The 23,353-nt window shown below is 36.9% G+C and overlaps 1 protein-coding gene across 1 annotated transcript in view; it reads left to right on the forward strand.

The window, feature by feature from the left end:
• Positions 1-19,744: 19,744 nt before the first annotated feature.
• The window catches only part of LOC128657163 (alpha-1,4-N-acetylglucosaminyltransferase-like), a 178,114-nt gene continuing 174,505 nt past the window's right edge, over positions 19,745-23,353 (forward strand). Inside the window, exon 1 of the mRNA XM_053711404.1 lies at positions 19,745-20,170. Coding sequence (XP_053567379.1) covers positions 19,745-20,170 — 426 coding nt within the window. The remainder of the gene's footprint in view (positions 20,171-23,353) is intronic.

A 23,353-nucleotide genomic window follows, 5' to 3' on the forward strand; every position in this document is an offset into this window, starting at 1 on the left:
ATGCTAATTAGACAATAACACCTGCTTCTTTAAACTTCCTGCCATAAACTGATCCCCTCCCCCCCCCCTCTTTGTCTCTTGCCCCCCCCCCCCTCCTTTAATAAGGAAGCTGAGCCTCCTCCTCTCCCCCCCCCTCTTCCCTTAACAGGCCTCCCCCGCCTGGAAATGCGCACTGCAATTACTAAATGAAGTATACGGTCAAGTATCCCTAGGCTGACTTCACGAAGTCCCTAGAAAAGTTGAGTCAATATATAGGACTGAAGTATTACTCGGTCCTTGTATTTAAAGCCTGTGCATACTGTTCAAAAATGAGGTTTCCATAGTGAATATTTTTTTTGTTCATATTAATTGAAAGAGAGGTTTATATGATAGATATCTTATTTCATATTTGACATACCTGAATTATGTGCTTAGCATTTTCATTAATAGCAATGTATACTGTGTAATTATAACGACATAATACTTATATCTATGTAAACCTGTTAGTCACCTGCGTTGTGACATCTGTTGTAATGTTTAATTCTCAATAAAAAAAAAAATATAAAAAAAAAAAAAAGTGAGACAGATCTTCTTTATTATTAAGACCTCTTGGATGCAGACAGTCTAAGTTGAAGATCCACCTTGATTCAGCTGTGAGGAGTTTCTTTTCATAATGTCCTCCTCTCCAGTCTTTTCTAATCTTCTGTATTCCTAAAAAGGTGAGTTCTTTTGTGTTTTGTGTTCACTACTTTTTTCATACTTTTTTCATACTTTTTTTAATACTTTTTTTTTTTTTTTCATTTTATCTAAGATATCCAGACCTGCCTCTTTTTTTTCTTTTCTTTCCTTCTCCTTTCTCTTCACAAAGTATAACTCCACATTTCCTCATTTTACAGATGGTTATTTTCTTTTAAGTTGGAAGAACAATAACAGACCAGGCACACTTATATAGTAAAGGCAGACAAGAGACCAATATCTTAATATATATGTGCCATTATATACAGCATTTATAACCCTTGTGTGGCGAGTAATATCTCCAGTTGCTCTGAAAATTTTACAAATACGACCTATAACATAATAGGCCAGGTACGTTTGTACAGTAAAGAACAATAAAGAACCAGTGTCTTACTAGGTGCATGCCATTATGTGAAGAATGTATGTCCTTTGTATAAGGAGTTATGTATCCAATTGCTCTGAGAATTTTTACAATTGCAGAAAGCAAGGTTTTCCTTCTGGATCCCCAGGAGTAGTTACTCAAAAGGCTGATTAATATATATGAACAGGGTTATGGCCCCTTTAAATCACGAAACAAAGAGTCTCCTTTTGAGTCCTCGTAATTAGCTTTAGGGTCAATGGGCAGAGAGCCCATCCACAGACATACAGGGAGTGCAGAATTATTAGGCAAATGAGTATTTTGACCACATCATCCTCTTTATGCATGTTGTCTTACTCCAAGCTGTATAGGCTCGAAAGCCTACTACCAATTAAGCATATTAGGTGATGTGCATCTCTGTAATGAGAAGGGGTGTGGTCTAATGACATCAACACCCTATATCAGGTGTGCATAATTATTAGGCAACTTCCTTTCCTTTGGCAAAATGGGTCAAAAGAAGGACTTGACAGGCTCAGAAAAGTAAAAAATAGTGAGATATCTTGCAGAGGGATGCAGCACTCTTTAAATTGCAAAGCTTCTGAAGCGTGATCATCGAACAATCAAGCGTTTCATTCAAAATAGTCAACAGGGTCGCAAGAAGCGTGTGGAAAAACCAAGGCGCAAAATAACTGCCCATGAACTGAGAAAAGTCAAGCGTGCAGCTGCCAAGATGCCACTTGCCACCAGTTTGGCCATATTTCAGAGCTGCAACATCACTGGAGTGCCCAAAAGCACAAGGTGTGCAATACTCAGAGACATGGCCAAGGTAAGAAAGGCTGAAAGACGACCACCACTGAACAAGACACACAAGCTGAAACGTCAAGACTGGGCCAAGAAATATCTCAAGACTGATTTTTCTAAGGTTTTATGGACTGATGAAATGAGAGTGAGTTTTGATGGGCCAGATGGATGGGCCCGTGGCTGGATTGGTAAAGGGCAGAGAGCTCCAGTCCGACTCAGACGCCAGCAAGGTGGAGGTGGAGTATTGGTTTGGGCTGGTATCATCAAAGATGAGCTTGTGGGGCCTTTTCGGGTTGAGGATGGAGTCAAGCTCAACTCCCAGTCCTGCTGCCAGTTTCTGGAAGACACCTTCTTCAAGCAGTGGTACAGGAAGAAGTCTGCATCCTTCAAGAAAAACATGATTTTCATGCAGGACAATGCTCCATCACACGCGTCCAAGTACTCCACAGCTTGGCTGGCAAGAAAGGGTATAAAAGAAGAAAATCTAATGACATGGCCTCCTTGTTCACCTGATCTGAACCCCATTGAGAACCTGTGGTCCATCATCAAATGTGAGATTTACAAGGAGGGAAAACAGTACACCTCTCTGAACAGTGTCTGGGAGGCTGTGGTTGCTGCTGCACGCAATGTTGATGGTGAACAGATCAAAACACTGACAGAATCCATGGATGGCAGGCTTTTGAGTGTCCTTGCAAAGAAAGGTGGCTATATTGGTCACTGATTTGTTTTTGTTTTGTTTTTGAATGTCAGAAATGTATATTTGTGAATGTTGGTTTCACTGGTAAAAATAAATAATTGAAATGGGTATATATTTGTTTTTTGTTAAGTTGCCTAATAATTATGCACAGTAATAGTCACCTGCAAACACAGATATCCCCCTAAAATAGCTATAACTAAAAACAAACTAAAAACTACTTCCAAAACTATTCAGCTTTGATATTAATGAGTTTTTTGGGTTCATTGAGAACATGGTTGTTGTTCAATAATAAAATTAATCCTCAAAAATACAACTTGCCTAATAATTCTGCACTCCCTGTATACTCCTGCCTTACCTTCACCCTGTAGTCCCAGGGACTTACTGTGGCGGGTTCCTTCACCCGAGATGCAGCCAGGACTTACACCAGCAACTGCCTTCACACTGCGCACACCGGGGGCTTTTACTAGTGGACGCGTCTCAGTCCTCCCGGTAGATCTGTATGCCTCGGTATAGAGTACACACTTGAACCACCTGTGCCAGGAAAGATTCTTCTCCGGGCTTAGCCCGATACCTGCCGTGAAGCGGCTATAAGTAGGTCTGACTGTCTGCCAGCTAAAGCTGAATCGACCCCCCTACACGTTAAGAGGAATCAGGAGCAACGTCTGGGTGTGCTGTGCCGCCGCTATCCGGCCAATTGCCCATATGCAAACTTCTGCTCGCCAGGTCCCACCAGTGTGGGGCTTCAGAATATCCAGGCCGTGCAGTGAAATCCCGGCCAAGGAAACAGGCGAGACGACGGTGCCTTGATTGTTGTCGTACTGTGGGAGAGTGTGTCCCAACTGAATGCAAACTGTGTGTGCTTGCTCCACCCACCAGAAGTCCCGTTACTCGTGATCTAATATTTTAGTAAAAAATCATATAAGATTTAAAACACCAACTACGTTTTTTCTTATATACAATGCTTAAGCAATTCCTTCTTAATAGTCTAATGTACATACGGCTAGATTTGGAGTTTTTTCGGTAACGACCCGAAAAACTAACGCCGGCTTTTTTCTGGCCGCACCATAAAAATAACTCTGGTATTGAGAGTCCACATAAAGGCTGCATTAGGCTCCAAAAAAGGAGCGTAGAGCATTTTTAACGCAGCTTCAACTCTCGATACCAGAGTTGCTTACGGACGCGGCCAGCCTCAAAAACGTACTCGTGCACGATTCCCCCATAGGAAATAATGGGGCTGTTTAAGCTGAAAAAAACCCAAACACCTGCAAAAAAGCCGCGTTCAGCTCCTAACGCAGCCCCATTGTTTGCTATGCGGTAACCCTTCCTACGTCTGCACTTAACACTCTAACATGTACCCCGAGTCTAAACACCCCTAACCTTACACTTATTAACCCCTAATCTGCCGCCCCTGCTATCGCTGACCCCTGCATATTATTATTAACCCCTAATCTGCCGCTCCGTAAACCGCAACTACTTACATTATCCCTATGTACCCCTAATCTGCTGCCCTAACATCGCCGACCCCTATATTATATTTATTAACCCCTAATCTGCCCCCCACAACGTCGCCTCCACCTGCCTACACTTATTAACCCCTAATCTGCCGACCGGACCTGTGCGCTACTATAATAAAGTTATTAACCCCTAATCCGCCTCACTAACCCTATCATAAATAGTATTAACCACTAATCTGCCCTCCCTAACATCGCCGACACCTAACTTCAAAAATTAACCCCTAATCTGCCGACTGGAGCTCACCGCTATTCTAATAAATGGATTAACCCCTAAAGCTAAGTCTAACCCTAACACTAACACCCCCCTAAGTTAAATATAATTTAAATCTAACGAAATTAATTAACTCTTATTAAATAAATTATTCCTATTTAAAGATAAATACTTACCTGTAAAATAAATCCTAATATAGCTACAATATAAATTATAATTATATTATAGCTATTTTAGGATTTATATTTATTTTACAGGTAACTTTGTATTTATTTTAACCAGGTACAATAGCTATTAAATAGTTAAGAACTATTTAATAGCTAAAATAGTTAAAATAATTACAAATTTACCTGTAAAAGAAATCCTAACCTAAGTTACAATTAAACCTAACACTAGACTATCAATAAATTAATTAAATAAACTACCTACAATTACCTACAATTAACCTAACACTACACTATCAATAAATTAATTAAATACAATTGCTACAAATAAATACAATTAAATAAACTAGCTAAAGTACAAAAAATAAAAAAGAACTAAGTTACAAAAAATAAAAAAATATTTACAAACATAAGAAAAATATTACAACAATTTTAAACTAATTACACCTACTCTAAGCCCCCTAATAAAATAACAAAGCCCCCCAAAATAAAAAAAATGCCCTACCCTATTCTAAATTACTAAAGTTCAAAGCTCTTTTACCTTACCAGCCCTGAACAGGGCCCTTTGCGGGGCATGCCCCAAGAAATACAGCTCTTTTGCCTGTAAAAAAAAACATACAATACCCAAGCCCCCCAACATTACAACCCACCACCCACATACCCCTAATCTAACCCAAACCCCCCTTAAATAAACCTAACACTAAGCCCCTGAAGATCATCCTACCTTGTCTTCACCTCACCGGGTATCACACCGATCCGTCCAGAAGAGCTCCTCCGATGTCCTGATCCAAGCCCAAGCGGGGGGCTGAAGAGGTCCATGATCCGGTCTTCATCCAAGCGGGGCAGAAGAGGTCTTCCATCCGAATGAAGTCTTCATCCAAGTGGCATCCATCCGGAGCGAAGCGGCAGCATCCTGAAGACCTCCACCGCGGAACATCCATCCTGGCCGACGACTGAACGACGAATGACGGTTCCTTTAAATGACGTCATCCAAGATGGCGTCCCTCGAATTCCGATTGGCTGATAGGATTCTATCAGCCAATCGGAATTAAGGTAGGAATATTCTGATTGGCTGATGGAATCAGCAAATCAGAATCAAGTTCAATCCGATTGGCTGATCCAATCAGCCAATCAGATTGAGCTTGCATTCTATTGACTGATCTGAACAGCCAATAGAATGCAAGCTCAATCTGATTGGCTGATCGGATCAGAATCAAGTTCAATCTGATTGGCTGATCCAATCAGCCAATCAGATTGAGCTTGCATTCTATTGGCTGATCTGAACAGCCAATAGAGTGCAAGCTCAATCTGATTGGCTGATCGGCTCAGCCAATCGGATTGAACTTGATTCTGATTGGCTGATTCCATCAGCCAATCAGAATATTCCTACCTTAATTCCGATTGGCTGATAGAATCCTATCAGCCAATCGGAATTCGAGGGATGCCATCTTGGATGACGTCCCTTAAAGGAACCGTCATTCGTCGTTAATCCGTCGGGCCAGCAGGATGTTCCGCGTCGGAGGTCTGCAAGATGGATCCGGAAGAAAGAAGATTGAAGATACCATTGATAGAAGACTTCATCCAGATCATGGACCTCTTCAGCTCCCGCTTGGATGAAGACTTCATCCGGATCATGGACCTCTTCAGCCCCCCGCTTGGGCTTGGATCAGGACATCGGAGGAGCTCTTCAGTACGGATCGGTGAACCTGGTATGGTAAAGATAAGGTAGGAAGATCTTCAGGGGCTTAGTGTTAGGTTTATTTAAGGGGGGTTTGGGTTAGATTAGGGGTATGTGGGTGGTGGGTTGTAATGTTGGGGGGCTTGGGTATTGTATGTTTTTTTTTACAGGCAAAAGAGCTGAACTTCTTGGGGCATGCCCCGCAAAGGGCCCTGTTCAGGGCTGGTAAGGTAAAAGAGCTTTGAACTTTAGTTATTTAGAATAGGGTAGGGCATTTTTTTATTTTGGGGGGCTTTGTTATTTTATTAGGGGGCTTAGAGTAGGTGTAATTAGTTTAAAATTGTTGTAATATTTTTCTTATGTTTGTAAATATTTTTTTATTTTTTGTAACTTAGTTCTTTTTTATTTTTTGTACTTTAGCAAGTTTATTTAATTGTATTTATTTGTAGGAATTGTATTTAATTAATTTATTGATAGTGTAGTGTTAGGTTAATTGTAGGTAATTGTAGGTAGTTTATTTAATTAATTTATTGATAGTATAGTGTTAGGTTTAATTGTAACTTAGGTTAGGATTTCTTTTACAGGTAAATTTGTAATTATTTTAACTATTTTAGCTATTGTACCTGGTTAAAATAAATACAAAGTTACCTGTAAAATAAATATTAATCCTAAAATAGCTATAATATAATTATAATTTATATTGTAGCTATATTAGGATTTATTTTACAGGTAAGTATTTAGCTTTAATTAGGAATAATTTATTTAATAAGAGTTAATTTCGTTAGATTAAAATTATATTTAATTTAGGGGGGTGTTAGTGTTAGGGTTAGACTTAGCTTTAGGGGTTAATCCATTTATTAGAATAGCGGTGAGCTCCGGTCGGCAGATTAGGGGTTAATAATTGAAGTTAGGTGTCGGCGATGTTAGGGAGGGCAGATTAAGGGTTAATATTATTTATTATAGGGTTAGTGAGGCGGATTAGGGGTTAATAACTTTATTATAGTAGCGCTCAGGTCCGGTCAGCAGATTAGGGGTTAATAAGTGTAGGCAGGTGGAGGCGACGTTGAGGGGGGCAGATTAGGGGTTAATAAATATAATACAGGGGTTGGCGGTGTTAGGGGCAGCAGATTAGGGGTACATAAGGATAACGTAGGTGGCGGCGCTTTGCGGTCGGCAGATTAGAGGTTAATAAGTGTAGGTAGGTGGAGGCAACGTTGTGGGGGGCAGGTTAGGGGTTAATAAATATAATACAGGGGTCGGCGGTGTTAGGGGCAGCAGATTAGGGGTACATAAGGATAACGTAGGTGGCGGTCGGCAGATTAGGGGTTAAAAAAAATTATTTGAGTGTCGGCGATGTGGGGGGACCTCGGTTTAGGGGTACATAGGTAGTTTATGGGTGTTAGTGTACTTTAGAGCACAGTAGTTAAAAGCTTTATAAACCGGCGTTAGCCAGAAAGCTCTTAACTACTGACTTTTTTCCTGCGGCTGGAGTTTTGTCGTTAGATGTCTAACGCTCACTTCAGAAACGACTCTAAATACCGGAGTTAGAAAAATCCCATTGAAAAGATAGGATACGCAATTGATGTAAGGGGATCTGCGGTATGGAAAAGTCGCGGCTGAAAAGTGAGCGTTAGACCCTATTTTGAGTGACTCCAAATACTGGCGGTAGCCTAAAACCAGCGTTAGGAGCCTCTAACGCTGGTTTTCACGGCTAACGCCAAACTCCAAATCTAGGCCATAGAAAGTTAACACCATAAAATAAACTGTTGTGACTGACAAAAGTCAAAAGCAAAGTTTGTCAAATTTGTAATTATAGCAGAGGTCACCAAATGTCCAGGCATGTGTGCTTTGTTTAATTTTCCTTTGTGTGTTCTTAGTTCACAGGTTCCAGGATATAACTTGAAGCCATATGTGGAAAACACTATTTACTGAGTTATTAAAACTAGACAGATAAATACTTAACCAGCAGGTTTTATTTATATGAGAATAATAATGCATATTTGTAAGTCAAATTTAGACTTTGTGGAAAGATTTACTTGGGTAGACTTACCCTTCATATAGAAATACCTGAGGTAAAGGGTTCATGAAAATGGCAATGCAATTTATTTATTTAAATATGCTGTAAAATCTCAGTAGCACTGAGAGAATAAAACAATATACCTAGTAACAATTTCTTTGGAAGGAAATGTCTTTAATCATAAATGTTAGATCTCTGCATTAGCTCACACAGGTCAACATGCCCTTCTTTTAGAGTTTTGTTTCAGACTCATAATTATTCACTCTATAGTTCACATTTAACAATCAGCACATAATGTTCCCAGCCAAGAAACCTGTTCATCTATGATTTGGGCAAGCAAAAAAGGATCTGTTACCCACGTTTATATTTCCCATGCATCTCATGCATTTGTAGCCCTCCACTCTGTCCTTCTCTAGACAGCAGTATACATCAAATCTAGCTTGTTGTATATGCAGTGAACAATAGTCAAAATGTATACAAAGCAAAGTAAACCTTTGTAGAAGGGCCCTTTAAAATCAGGCATGTAAGTTGCTTTTGCAATGACAAGAGAGTCATTCAACCAAGTCAAATCCTACTTCACCATCAAGACTACAGTTGCCAAAGAAGTCAAAAGCTCCTCCTGACTACAAGGATCCTGTGGAGGACACTATAGAACAAGAGAATGCAGCATCTTATGCTTTCAATGGCATAGTAGGAGAAGCAGCAACATATTTTCTTCCATCTTGGTGTTTACCCCATGCTATGCACCCACACAAACTAACAGCAGGATGATTCTGAGTGAAAATGCATGTATAGAGATGGCATGGGCATATGTGAAGACAGAAATGTCCAATGCCTTGGGCATTAACTGGTGAAAAGAGAACATGGTGGGTGACTAAAAGTAAATGTGGATCCAGATCTCAGGGACTTAATCAAGGGGGTTATATGCCAGAGGATAATGAGTCTTGAAAATTAAGAGTAAAGGTTTATCTATTACAGTGCTAAATTCCGTTAAAACCCTTGGGTGTATTCCATCTGGACCTAGAGATTAATTTACCTTACTTCATATTATAAAGTTCTTTTCTGGATATCCTCTAGAGATAATCCAGTTATTGGTATGGGCATTGGTATATTGAAGAATAGTACCTCCGTCTTTTCCCTGTCTCTATGCTACCCTTCTCACATTTTAGTGTAACTATATTTTCCTTCTTAGGTTTTTTTTGCAGTTTAGATACTTATAATATTTATAATCCTAGTTTGATTGGCCACGTTTATTTTTGGTTGTTAAAATCTCCCATAATTACAACAATTTTATTATTAGCAGCCTTTTCTTTTTGCATAACCAGTTAAGTCTCTTCTTCTATGTCAGTAATTTTGGGGAGCTTGTTGCATACCCCTATTAATATTTTTTAGGATTTTCTCCCACTCTTTATTTCAACCCAAAGTGCCTCTACATTATCACCTGTATCCTTATACATATATTCCCTTTTTGTAGGTTTAAAGTCTGATTTAATATACATGCAAATTCCTCCTCCCCTTTTATTACTCCTGTCTCTCCTAGATAAAGTATAACCCTCTAAATTAACTGCCCAGTCACGTGAATCATCCCACTAGGTTTCAGTTATACTGATAATATCATAATCCTCTTCTGGAGCTAAGAGATCCAGCTCCCCCAATTTACCTGTCATGCATTTTTGCATTTGCTGTCATACATTTAATTTTCCTGTTTTTTATGCTGCTACTTGGTGCTCTTTCCTCCAAAATTTACAACAAATGTAACATTTCCTATATGTACCCTTCTGTATAGTCTAGGTGTGTCATATTCACAGACTGATCTATCTGTTCTATTACATTTGGACTAACCCTCCCCGTTCCCTTATTTAAAAGATTCTCTAAATGTGCTACCATCCTCTCTCCCAAAACACCTGTATCCATGTCATTTAGGTGTAATCCATCCTCACTGTACAAATGATACCCAAGCAAAAAGTCAACTCAGTGCTCTAAAAAGTAAAACCCCTCATTTTTACACCCTTTTTTAACCATAAATGTACTGCCCTTATCTCCTTCTTTTTTACTGGTTAGCACATGCACTTGTAATATCACAGACAATACTACATTGGAGGTCCTTGCTTTAAGCTTGCTACCTAACCCTTTAAATTAAATTTATAGGACACTTCAACACTCATTGACTCATGACTGTGGGATTAGACCCAGATCCAGCTAACAATGTGTCAATATGCTCAACAATATGCCTAACACAAACCCCTGGAAAACAGCAAACTGTTCTATTTAAGGGATCTGGATGACAAATTACCCTATCAACCTTTCTCAAAAGAGAATTTCATACAAATAACATCTGCATTGGGCCCAGACATGTATGCTCCTATTCCATGGCTGAAGGACTGTTAACTATATTAGGAAGAACATCCCTCTCTGACATTGCCACTCTGAACTGATATTCCCAAAATCTTCACTCAATCTGTCAAATCTATTAAGGAGTACCAGCTCACAACTGGCCTGTTTCTTCTGTATACTCCTACATATGCTCCTCTATAGGGGTAACATTTAAAAGAAGCAATACCTGCTATGTATAGGTGAGAAAAGTGTTCTTCAACATTACCATTACTTTTAACACTGTGAACACCTGATGACCAAAATATCTTCAAAATAGCATTTTTAGGGGTAGATTTAACAAGCAGCGGAAGCTGCTTTCTACGCCCAAAGTTTCCAGCTCACCGGAAACGTAAGTTAAGAAGCAGTGGTCCTAAGACCGCTTCTCCTTAACTTGTACGCCACAGATTGGCCATGAATGTGCATGGGGCGGCATTGCAGAAGAAATGCTTGTTCAATGTTAAATGCCAACATCGTATGCTGTCGGCATTTAGCAATGTAGGGCGGACCTGATTCGCTACAGTAAATCATGTCCACCCAGCACTTAGTAAATCTACCCCTTAGAGTTTGTTGTAAACATTGAGACTGCATAGTTGTGAGAAATGCTAAATATACAATGAATTAATTAACCCCCTAATGCTAGTATTTATAATTGATATAGTGATATATATATATATAAACTGATATAAACATTTCCTTTGGTAAAATCCTCAACACGAAAATACTCAGATGATTCATTAACCCTTTAACTGCAGATGATGACATATGGCAGTCATCCGCTCAATGTCTTAACTGTGAATGACGATCAAGTGACGTCATCTGGGGGGGGCGAGTTTCTCAGTTAATCATGGTCCCTCTCTGTAGTTAAGGGCCTTACGAAGTGGCTGAGGTCACTGCATTGCCTTTGCTATCAGGTGATGCTGATGACGTCACCACACATGGGCATGATGCTCTGCTTCTCAGTCTTCAGCACTATCTATGTGTCTATCCATCCATTCATTATCTATCTATCTATCTATCTATCTATCTGTCTATATATCTATCATCTATCTATCATCATCTATCTACTAAATAATAATAATAATAATAATAATAATAATAATAATAAAAAATATAGCACAAAAGTGCAAAGCATAGTAAGAAATGATACTGGGAGGGTCAATGGATCCAACATAATTTGGCAAGTGGCATGAAGTCTTATTTTAGGTGTGTTATTCCAAATAACTCTTGCAACACCCTCTATCAACAAAGATGTTGTTATCCATAACTTTTGCAAGACTGTACAATTTTTACATCTAATTTGCTCTACATTATTTCATTATTATTATCAGTTATTTGTAGTGTGCCAGCAGGTTCCTCATTGCTGAAGACATGGGTCTAATATACAAGGTGACAGTTATGGGAAACAAATGGATAGAGGGCCCTGCCAAGAGTTTCACTATTGTAAATCATATCTCATAAAAGTGATCTACAAAGCAGCAAGGTTCGTATCCTTACATGCTAAGGTGGTTCAAGGGGATAGCTAAAGGAGGATAGGGACTAAGATAGGAAAATGTTATTGTATATTATATGTATCCCTGAGCAGTAGAGTCTTTAAGGAGTACTTGAAAGTTTGAAAACTAGGGAAGAGTTGCGTAGAGGGAGGCAGAGAGTTCCATAAAATAGGGGCCAGCCTGGAGAAGTCTTGTAGATGGGAATGTTAAAAGGTAACAAGAGGAGTCGATAAGGAGGTTATGAGCAGAGCGAAGGGGACAGAAAGGGCGAATATCTGGAGACTAGGTTGGAGATATAGGGTGGATCAGTGTTATTGAGAGCTTTAAAAGTTAGAGTCAAGATTGTATGTTTTATTCTGGAGGTTAGAGGAAGACAGTGAAGGGAGAGGTGCAGCAGACGAGGGGTGATGTGTAAGGAAGATTAGCCTGGCAGAGGCATTTATTATCGATTGTAAGGGAGATAGGCGGCAGCTAGGGAGGCCCAAGAGGATGGAGTTGCAATATTCAATTGGGGACATGATGAGAGAGTAGATTAAAGTCTTAGTTGTGTCTTGTGTGACCCCAAGACATCGGGCATACAGGGTAGGGGTAAAGATGTTTTTATTAACAGTTAGAGAGAGTTGGGTGGTAGGGATTTTGGAAGAAGAAGGGAAAATAAGTTTTGGAGAGAATTAACTTAAGGTTGTGAGAGGACATCAGGATGAAACATTAGAAAAACATTTTTCTATATGTATCTATGTATACTTATACCTGTATATCTATTCCTATGGATATATAGGTATAGATATTTATTTTACATGAACATTATCAGTTATATATATAAATATGTAATAAAAAATACATTATTTTCTATGTGAAGAACATAGAAATGTAAAATGTGCATAACACGCACTGGGGTTTTCAATTTTGGACTAACGCAGTGTCAGGTTAGCGCACATGAAGATTTGCTATCTTTAATGCGGGTTATTGAAATATTAAATATAATTATTTTTTTTTTAAATATTTAATATTATTATACATAAAAATAACATACATATATATATATATATATATATTATATGGATAATTTATAATATTTTACAGTATGTATAAGTCTGCAAAGTCCCCTATGATGCTTGCACAATACAGTTAGCATGCCACTCGCAATCTAACGCTATGTCTATTCACATCTTCTGAAGAAGTGGCTTCAACAATGAACTAATACCGCTCCTTTTTTTTTTCCAGGAATGTGAAGCAACTTTCCAATAATTGTATCCATTGCATCTTAAGCTCTGTCTCTGCCAGCATATAAATATTTTTGTGGTATGTGAAACAGCTTTGTGCTCTTATTGAATCTATTTAACTTATGCTCCATCTTTGACATAATGTAATTATTTTTGTTTCCTTTAAAGGGACATGAAAACCAAATATTTTCTTTCAAGATTTAGGGCTGGATTACAAGTGAGGTGCAAACTTTTTTGTGCAAGCATTATCGTGTTTTCCCAAACCTTTTTCATTCCACTATTATTACAAGTTGAGCAAAATCGTGATACCGCTATAGACATTTAAGGATTTTTGTGCTATTCCGGTTAACACTAGCCCAAAATACATTTTTTGGAACTTGTAATATGAAGGCAACCCGACTAGCGCAAAAAGCTTAACTCTAGTATAGTTTTCCCAATCGCGAAAAACAAAATACCGCTGCACTTGTAATCTAGTCCTTAGATAGAACATACAATTTTAAACAACTTTCCAATTTACATTTGTTATCAAATTAGCTTTATTCTCTTTATATCCATTGCTGAAGGAGCAAGCTGAATATATCTAGTCAGCCAACTACAAGAGACAGATGTTTGCAAGCACCAATCATCAGCTACCTCCCTCTAGTGTAGGAATGTACATATTCTTTTTTCAAAAACTAATACCAAATGAACAAAGTACATTTAAATACAGAAGTAAATTTAAAAGTGTCTTAAAATTACATGATCTGTCAGAATTATGCAAGTCTTTTTAATTTGACTTAGCATAATAATATTTCAATTCTATTTTTCCCTGACTGATCACTGACTGATAACTCTCCCAATGTTTTATTGGTGGACGCCTGTGACAAGCCTTGTAAGCATAATAAACATTGATTTTCTAAGTACGGGAACATACATTATATAAAAATAAACTGTTATTAATTTTAGATGCAATGAAGACACCAAATAATTGTTTTGTCTTGTTAAGTAGATTGAACTGAAATAACATGTCTATAAAATTAAAGTGTCATTTTAGTGAAAAAATTAAAGACTCATTTTCACTAGAGAATTTTATTTTTCATATTTTTTCTGCAACTTTTTGACCAAACCACTCTAGTAGATTAAACACAAAAAGTCATCCAACATGGTTCATTGCCACTACAGGAAAGAATAAAGCTGATGAGCCATTCGAGGGAGGCATATGTGTTTATGTTCATATCCCTGGCTTAATTTTCATTATAGGAAACATGTGCGTTTGACAGTTACAATATTTTGATTGGCAAGTGGTAAAGGGACACCAATGTCCATATTAATATTTTATTATTTACACAGAGCATGTAGTTATTTTATACATACACATTCTAGGGTGCCAGCTCTTATTGAGCATGTGCAATAGTTTACAGTGTATACCTATATGAGGCTGTAATTTGCTGATTGCTGTCACATGAAATGAAATGGAAGAAAATTTTGAAATTTGTCAGAAATATAAATCTACTTCTCATTCAGAAATTAAGACTGAGATTTAATGTATAAAGCAAGGTGTTTGAATGGAAAAGGCACTGATGTCTAGCTATCTATTTATCTATCATCTATCTATCTTTCTATCTATTTATCCATCAAAACACATATAAACACATATACACTGTGTGTTTCCTTAATATTAATCTATAAATGTCCGGTGCAGCACTAAGGAGACCACCCTCATGGGTCTCAGGGTAATAGTATAGCAAAAACTGAGGTGGCACATTGTATGCAGGCTATACTTTTATTAAGAGCAACGTTTTGAGGCACCTGGCCCTTTCTCAAGCTGATCACTAATACACAGAACACACACTTTATACACACAACAATAAAACAGGTGAGCAATCACAAATAATAGGAGGGGTTAGAAACATGTGACAACATTACAACTTATTTCATTGGATACACAATTAGCTACCTGGGATATTTTAACCCATTTTTGTACACCCTATGAGAAAATTGGAAACCAGATTAAAAACAAAATCAGCAAATCATCAACCAATACATGTCAAAAAATATAAAGCCTATAAACATTTAATTGATATTTTATATTTTAATCTATCTTCATAAAGCTAAATGTCTAAAAAGAGACATGTGTAAAATTAGATTAAGGGAAGCAGGTCAAAATCCCTGTTAAGACCTTTTGGAGACATGTTATTCAATTGCCAAATCCATTTGGCTTCTCCTCTGACTAGGTCCCTAGCTATGTCGCCCCTTCTTACTGGTTTAGAGGCACTATCTAAAAATATATCCCTGAATTTATTGGCCTGATGGCCCATTTGTGCAAAATGTGCTGGAACAGGGAGTTATACCATTTTATCATTTCGAATGGTCAACTTATGTTGACGAATGTGGTCCTTTATTTTCTGGGTTGTTTTGCCAACATTCAATAGCCCACATGGGCATTTTAGCGCATAGACAACATAAGTTGAATTGTAGGTATAGAGACCTTTAATATGATACTGTTTCCCCATGTAAGAGTGGAAAATGATACCTCCCTTGATGACATTATTGCTTTGAGCACAGCCCAAGCATGGAAAAGTTCCCTGCCAAAAATCTGGGGTTGGGTACAATCAGATTTTTTTTATAGACATGGCAAAGACCAATTTTCTGCATATTGTTTTGCCTCTGCGATATGAGGCTCTAGGGGTTTCCTAAAACTCCTTAATATCTGGGCAGGCTTCCTTAGCAGAAACCAATTTCTTTAAATAATATTAAATAACTTTTTGCTCATAGTGTTATATGAGCTTACAAAGTTTAATCTGATTGAATTGGATGCCCTACTACTGACAGTTTTTTTTCCAAAGAATTCTCCACCTCTTCTAGTTCCTGAACATTATATCCCCTGTTGACAAATTTCCTCTTCATATCACTAGATCAGACCTGCCTGACTTCAGGGTCTGACACTATCCTTTCAACCCTTAACAACTGTGATTTAGGTACACTTTAAAAGACCCATGGGGGGTGGTAACTACTCCTGTGTAACAGGGTATTCCTGTCAGTGGGATTAACGAAGAGATCTGTTGTCTATCTGCCATCCTTTTTGGAAAACATAGTGTCTAGAAACTGCTTTTTGTTTAAATCAAATTTACTGCTAAATATCAGAAAAGGAACAGCACTCTCAATGCTAAGTTTAAGTTCCATCAATTTTTTAGGGGGGCCCCGCCACACAATGAACAGGTCATCAATGTAGCGGAACCACCCATGGCAGTATTGAGCAAACAGTGGGTTAGTGTACATATGCCTTTTCTCAATGGCATCCATCACCAAACAGGCATAGGACCCCATCGCTGTGCCTGTTTTTTGCATAAAAATTTGAAGGAAAAAATTGTTAGTTAGTACCAGCAGTTGAATTAACCATTCTAACTGTGGCTCTTTATAAAGGTTTCATTTGTCAGTGCCTCCCTCACACAGTCAACCCCAAAGGAGTGGGGAATGACTGTGTACAATGAATTCACATCCCAGTTGGCCAACAACACCTCATCATCCACATATTGTTTTTCTGCAATTTTCTCTAGGAACTGCATCATGTCCCTAATATAGGATTTGCCCTGTGTAATGAGGGGGGGCAGAATCTTGTCTAAAAAACTGTGCAGTAGGGCTTAAAAGGGAGCCTATACCAGCCACTATCGGCCTACCTGGCGGATCAACTAGCCTTTTATGTACTTTTGGTACAACATAAAACACATTTATTAGAGGATAAGATGGTAACAAAAATGAGTAATTTTTTTGCGTCAAGATGTTATGATCTAAGCCAAAACTTAAAATTTTGATTAATTCTTTACATACTTTCTCAGTGGGATTACCGCTTAGTTTCTCATAAACATCTTCATCATTTAACTGTTTCAACATTTCATCTCTATATTTGATAGTGTCCATCACCACCACCGCCCGCCCCTTGTCGGCAGGCTTAATTGTGATGGTAGTGTCCATCTCAAGTTGTTTTAACACTTTGTGTTGTTCCTGCGAGAGATTATGTTGATCCCTGTTTGTGGAATTTTTCTGTACAAGCTCTCTATATTATGTGTCCACTACTTTGATGAATGTTTCGACAGCTGCATTGTCCCCTGAGGGATTAAATGCACTTTTGAGATTAAGGCCATATGTTCCTACATCAAAGGGTATTATATTTCCATTACTATCAGAGTTTTTGGGAATAAAGTCTCTGTTTGGATTATAAAAAACGCTTTTAATCTGAGGCCTCTGAAAAAATGGGTCAAGTCCAGCATAAGGAAAAAAGTATCAGCATGTTCGGTGGGGCAAAATGATAAGCTTTTGTTAAGCACCTCTATTTCATCATGATTCATAACCCTTGAAGACAGATTTATTACATTTACCTCCGTTGTCTCGACCTGGCTTGTGAGCGAGTCCCCACACCTCTATCAGCCCTGCGGGTGAAACGCGCGTCGGCATTGGCTAAGCCGACTGGCCTACGTGGTGCACGCTACTAACACAGCCTCCAGACCGCATGGTTGACAATACCTGCGGCGAACACAGAAGCAGAACAAATTTAACTTGAGAATCTAACAAGTTACGAGGACGCATCTTGCCACAGCGATATGTCTGAATGAAATAGCAAGGTCGTATATGCTCTATCATGGTTCACTAATATGGACTGTATAACGGTCATACATAATCACGGATATCATTGCCTTATGCTTTTGACTGTTTGCATTTCTATATGTTCCGTAAGCAATATACTCACAAAGAACGCTAATTCTGGGCATTTTTTTAAACAATTGCTGAGGATAACAACATTATTGCTTATGTGTCATGCTGGCTCTGTGATAATAACACCTTGAACTGCTTTCTTGAAATCTTGCCTGCTACAATCTCCCTTGCATGCGGCTTTACTTGCTAGCATTTCAAGATCCCAGAGACACTGAGGAAACACTATCATCTGTGCTTTATGCTTTAACCTTATAATTGCTTTCTTTTCTTACTGCAAGCTTTGCATGAATAGCTAACATAAGAGCACTAAAATGGCACATATTGTCTGTTAGTTTTGCTTATATGTGTTTTTGTACACGCATACTGTTAAACTCAAGGAAGCCTAACTTAGAGACCACTTAGATCCTGGTGATACTTACCACTTTATGTACTGCCCAGTAGTATATTCTCCTCGTTTGGAGTACTGTGAGCAGTTGGGTGTAGTGAGTCTAAGAATAAGGCTTTTTTCCTTGACTAAGTACAACATCATTATTCACTGCATACCATATTGTGACTGTGACTAAAACTTGTGAACTGCTTCTGCCTGTGGTACCATTATTTGACCTCTTAGATCCCACTCATCATAACCTGCCCAGGATATACCTCTTCAAAAGGGGTTCTGTGTGCAGCAGGGTGTAGAGGTTCTTTAGAGGTATCAAAAATTACTCTACAAAGTTTTTGGCTGTTTTTTGTATCTTTGCAAGATATGTACCCCTGACCGGTCAGGTTTTGAATCTGAACTCTAGTATGTATATAGGTAACTAATGTTTCCTCATTAATTCTTGACTACAAATGTGATTCAGTGTGTTGTATCTTTTTTATCTGGGTAGTGGTGTACATACAGCGGGGAGAATTTCCCGTTCACAATTGAATAAAATATTCACTGTTTAAACACGTACTATGGTCCAATGAGCTTCATTTTCAAAAGAGTGCTGAAATCCCTGTCTTTTTAAAACTAGGATTACATTCCTAGTTAATTCTCCCTTTTTTAACCATATTATATATATATATATATATATATATATATATATAGCTATATCTGTAGATATTTATATAGATATATAGGTATAGATATATATTAATATATATATATATATATATTATTTTAATCAAAAGAACATTTTTTTCTATGTAAAGAACATGGGAATTTGAATTATTTGTAACGCATCTTCAGCTTAAGCGCAGGTGGTCTAGCACAGTATTGGGTTTGGGGTGCCAGCGATAATGGATTGGAATGACTTAAAAAACAGAAACCAAAATTATCCAAGTTGAATAATACGATTTTTATATTTATCAGTACTTATTTGATAATGCCCTTTAATGTGTTCAAATCCCTAGGCTAGATTTAAGTAAACATAAAAATCCTAAATTCTATAGTTTTTTTGTATTAGAGACAATACTATAAAAACATTTTTCAAAACATTTTGTTCATTTCAAAATAATTCAGGTTGAAATAAAAAATAAAAACAGATAAAATATTTATATTTTTGTGCAGTATTTTGCTTGGTTATAGCACTCCTTATGGCTATCATATCTGGAGACTAAATTAATAGTGAATTTATGAGCTCCATTAAAATTAGAATAATTTGTAACCATTCTTGAATCTAAGTAGAAAAATGCTAGATAGTCACTAATCAGATAATAGAGAGAATTATTATTTTTTTATTTAAAGATAGGGCTAAAAAACTTGAATGACACTAGTAAATTATTTTATTTAAATACATTTTTTTTCTTTTCTTCTTTTTCCTTATAGGGTTATCATCTGATACAGAAACCATGGTAAACTCCTTGCGAATACTTGCTTTCTTCCTACTTCTCATGTCTGTTTTTGGCTTTATGTACAGATTAACAAAAACGTTTGATTCATACATACCATTCTTTTTTAATCAAATCAGTACCTCCAGAACAATAAGTCCTAAAGACATTCTAAGTCAAGGAAATGGCATCATATTTATAGAGACTACTGACAGGTTGAAACCATCTCCATTAGTTCTTTGTGCTATCGAGTCAGCAGCACGTGTGTACAATGATAGACCTGTAGCTTTTTTTATGAAAGGTTTGAGCAATGTAACAACAGAAGAGGATGAGAACAGAATTCGGAAGAATTTCTCAACACTTTCAGCCTTTGAAAATGTCTACTTCTTTCCTCTAAAAATGGAGGAAGTGTTTAAGGATACACCGCTGCTCCCCTGGTATTTAAAGGTAAAATTATTTATAATTTATTTATACAATGCCTTTAAAGCATATAAAGTTGACCATATTAACTAATATGAACTAACATAGTATGAATAACTTAAACATGATGTAAAAAATATTTAACAATTCTATTCTATTCATTGAAAAAAATTATAGTTATGGAATCTTTAGAGGAATATTTCTAAACTAGCATCAAAAATTTGCCTTCTGTCACTCTATGCTTGCCTTATAAAAATAATGACATGATGATTATTTAGTAACAGTATAAAGCAATGCAAAAAAAGAAAAAATACCATATAGAATAAATAACTTATAAACATGTCTTTTGATTACTTTTGACCAACTATTTTAGTGATGTTGACTAAGAGCTTGATTAATAATGCATGTAACATACAAAATAGGGCATTTATAGATACAACAAGATATTTTAGATAGCCATATTGTAGATATCCACCCTAATTGATTAGCTAATCGTCCATTAAAACATTTTTAAAAATATAAAATCTACATGGGTATTTTATTGATAAATGTAATAAATATATATTTATAATAAGCAAAACATAGGAGTAACATTTAAACATTCATGCGTTTACTTTTTATTTTTTTAAAGGTTTAATAGATTTTGAAATGTTCTATTTAGATAAAATGATATTTATTCATCTATTTATTTAAAGTGATTTTCAGCTAAAAAAAAAAGCGGCTTATTAATATATCCTCTAGATATATAAATATATTTTTTATAGTTGCAGATGCTGTCTGCCCAAGTCTTAATGGTTTCATTTAATCCTCAAAATGTAGGGGACTTCTACAAATATAATGGAGCATATCTAGTTAAAGAAAAAAAATAATAATTCAGTCCAAGTTTAAAGGGATAGTAAACCCCCATTTTTTTTTTAATTCAGATAGAACATACAATTTTAAACAACTTTCCAATTTAATTCTATTATCACATTTTCTTCATTCTCTTGTTATCCATTGCTGAAGGGACAGCATTGCACTACTGACAGGAAGCTGAAAATATCTATTTAGCCAATCACAAGAGACAAATGTGTGCAGACACCAATTAGCATCAGTTCCCACTAGTGTATGATATGTGCGTACTCATTTTTTTAACAAGGGATACTAAGAGAACGAAGCACATTTGAAAATAGAAGCAAATTTAAAAGTGTCTTAAAATGACATGCTCTATCTGAATCATGCACGTTTAATTTTGACTTTCCTATCCCTTTAACTCCAAAACAATTATTTATTGTTTTTCTAGTTACTACATGAAACATAACAAATACAACTATCAGCTTAGCAAACAGACAAGACCAACTGTAAATGCTAAGAAACTGCATATCCTCTATTCATGCTCACAAAACATACTGATATAATAATATACAATAACACTTTAATAAAATTAACAGTCCAGGTGGATGGTTGTCTACTTCTTGTAGTTCATCTTTCAGACCCAATATGTAATTAATGTATCTTGAGGAACCAAAGGTAAAAGAAAGTAATCTAGCACAATCTGGATCCATTCTATCTTGAGGACAGACTGATGAAAAATTAGGAGAATTCCATATAGGACTATAAGAAAGTTTATATGTTTAAGGCCTTTACGTAATTTTCTGTCTCCTTTGTGCAAAATTCCTAGTTTTCATATTCTGACATTGTCTCCTTATTTAAAGGGACACTGAACCCAAAATTTTCTTTCGTGATAGAGTGTGCAATTTTAAGCAACTTTCTAATTTACTCCTATTATCAATTTTTCCTTTGTTCTCTTGCTATCTTTATTTAAAAAAGAAGGCATCTAAGCAATTTTTTGGTTTAAACTCTGGACAGCACTTGTTTATTGTTTGTTGAATGTATCCACCGATCAGCAAGAACAACCCAGGTTGTTCACCAAAAATGGGCCGGCATCTAAACTTACATTCTTGCTTTTCAAATAATGATACCAAGAGAATGAAGAAAATGTGATAATAGGAGTAAATTAGAAAGTTGCTTAAAATTGCATGCTCTATCTCAATCACAAAAGAAAAAAATTGGGTTCAGTGTCCCTTTAAATGTTGCTTCCTTTGCACCATGATGTTACTCAGTGTAAGTTTTATATGTATTTTGTTTTTCTGCAACTGTTTCTCTAAATTTACATTCTGAAGGTAAATCAGACCCTGGCTTTAGACATTTCTGAGAATTCACTTTAGTTTAGTAAGCATCTCTCTCCCATGCAGTAGTTCTGCAGGTGGTCTTTGTGTTGTAGCTTGTTGAAAAGCACTATAAGATTGCAAGAAGTCACTAGTGAACATTTTCTATGCTTTTCCTTCCAGTTTAGCTGTTTGAAAAGTCTCTTAAAGCATTCAATCTCCCCACTAGTTTGAGGGTATTACACAGAAGATCTTTTATGTATAATATTCCTTTCTGAAGAAAAGTTTCAAATTCCAATGAGGTAAATTGTGCATCATGGTCTGAAATCAGTTCTTTAGGATCCCCTTTCCTGTTAAATACTGTAAAAAGAAATGTAGCAAAAGTGACTTGCAATGTAAATGCAACCTCAGGCTATTTACTGAAATAGCCTAATAAATTGATAGCATAATGACAGTCAGTTGGAGCAGTGTCAAACGGTCCTACAATATCATTTGCAGCTTATTCCCATGCAGAGTGCAAAAAAGCAACTGGCTGTAGTGGTGGTGAATGTGTCACTGTATTATAATGTAGTTGTCAGGTAACATAGGCATTAATAGCTGTCTCCACCTGGTGATCCATTCCTGAAAAACTTTATAGATCTTGTAGTCACTGTTTGGTTTGGGCAATCCCTTCTGAGTATCATGAACAAGAGTTATAGATGTATGGTTCCATTTTTTGGCACAAGTAACCAGTGTGTGTCTCTGTATAGGTGATCTCCCACTTGTCTCAGCAATATCCATCACTGCCATCCCATCCCTTATTTTACATTTCCAAAGAGTCCCTATTCTGATTACCAAATGCGAGAGATGAGAGAGAGAAGAGACCTCTTCCTCCCTGGGTCCCAAACCTACAGCCAAACAATTCATGCTTTCAATCAAACAGACTAAGATAACAACAAGGGTAATGAAGGCCTTTTGTAATTTCTCTAGACACATGCAAAACACAAAATGGACTGAACTCTCAAACTGGTTCGAGTACACATCCCATGTCACTGCAAAACTCTGTCTCTGTGTCTTGTGTTTT

This window comes from Bombina bombina, chromosome 4 (genome assembly GCF_027579735.1).
Source record: "Bombina bombina isolate aBomBom1 chromosome 4, aBomBom1.pri, whole genome shotgun sequence".
Lineage (NCBI taxonomy): Eukaryota > Metazoa > Chordata > Amphibia > Anura > Bombinatoridae > Bombina > Bombina bombina.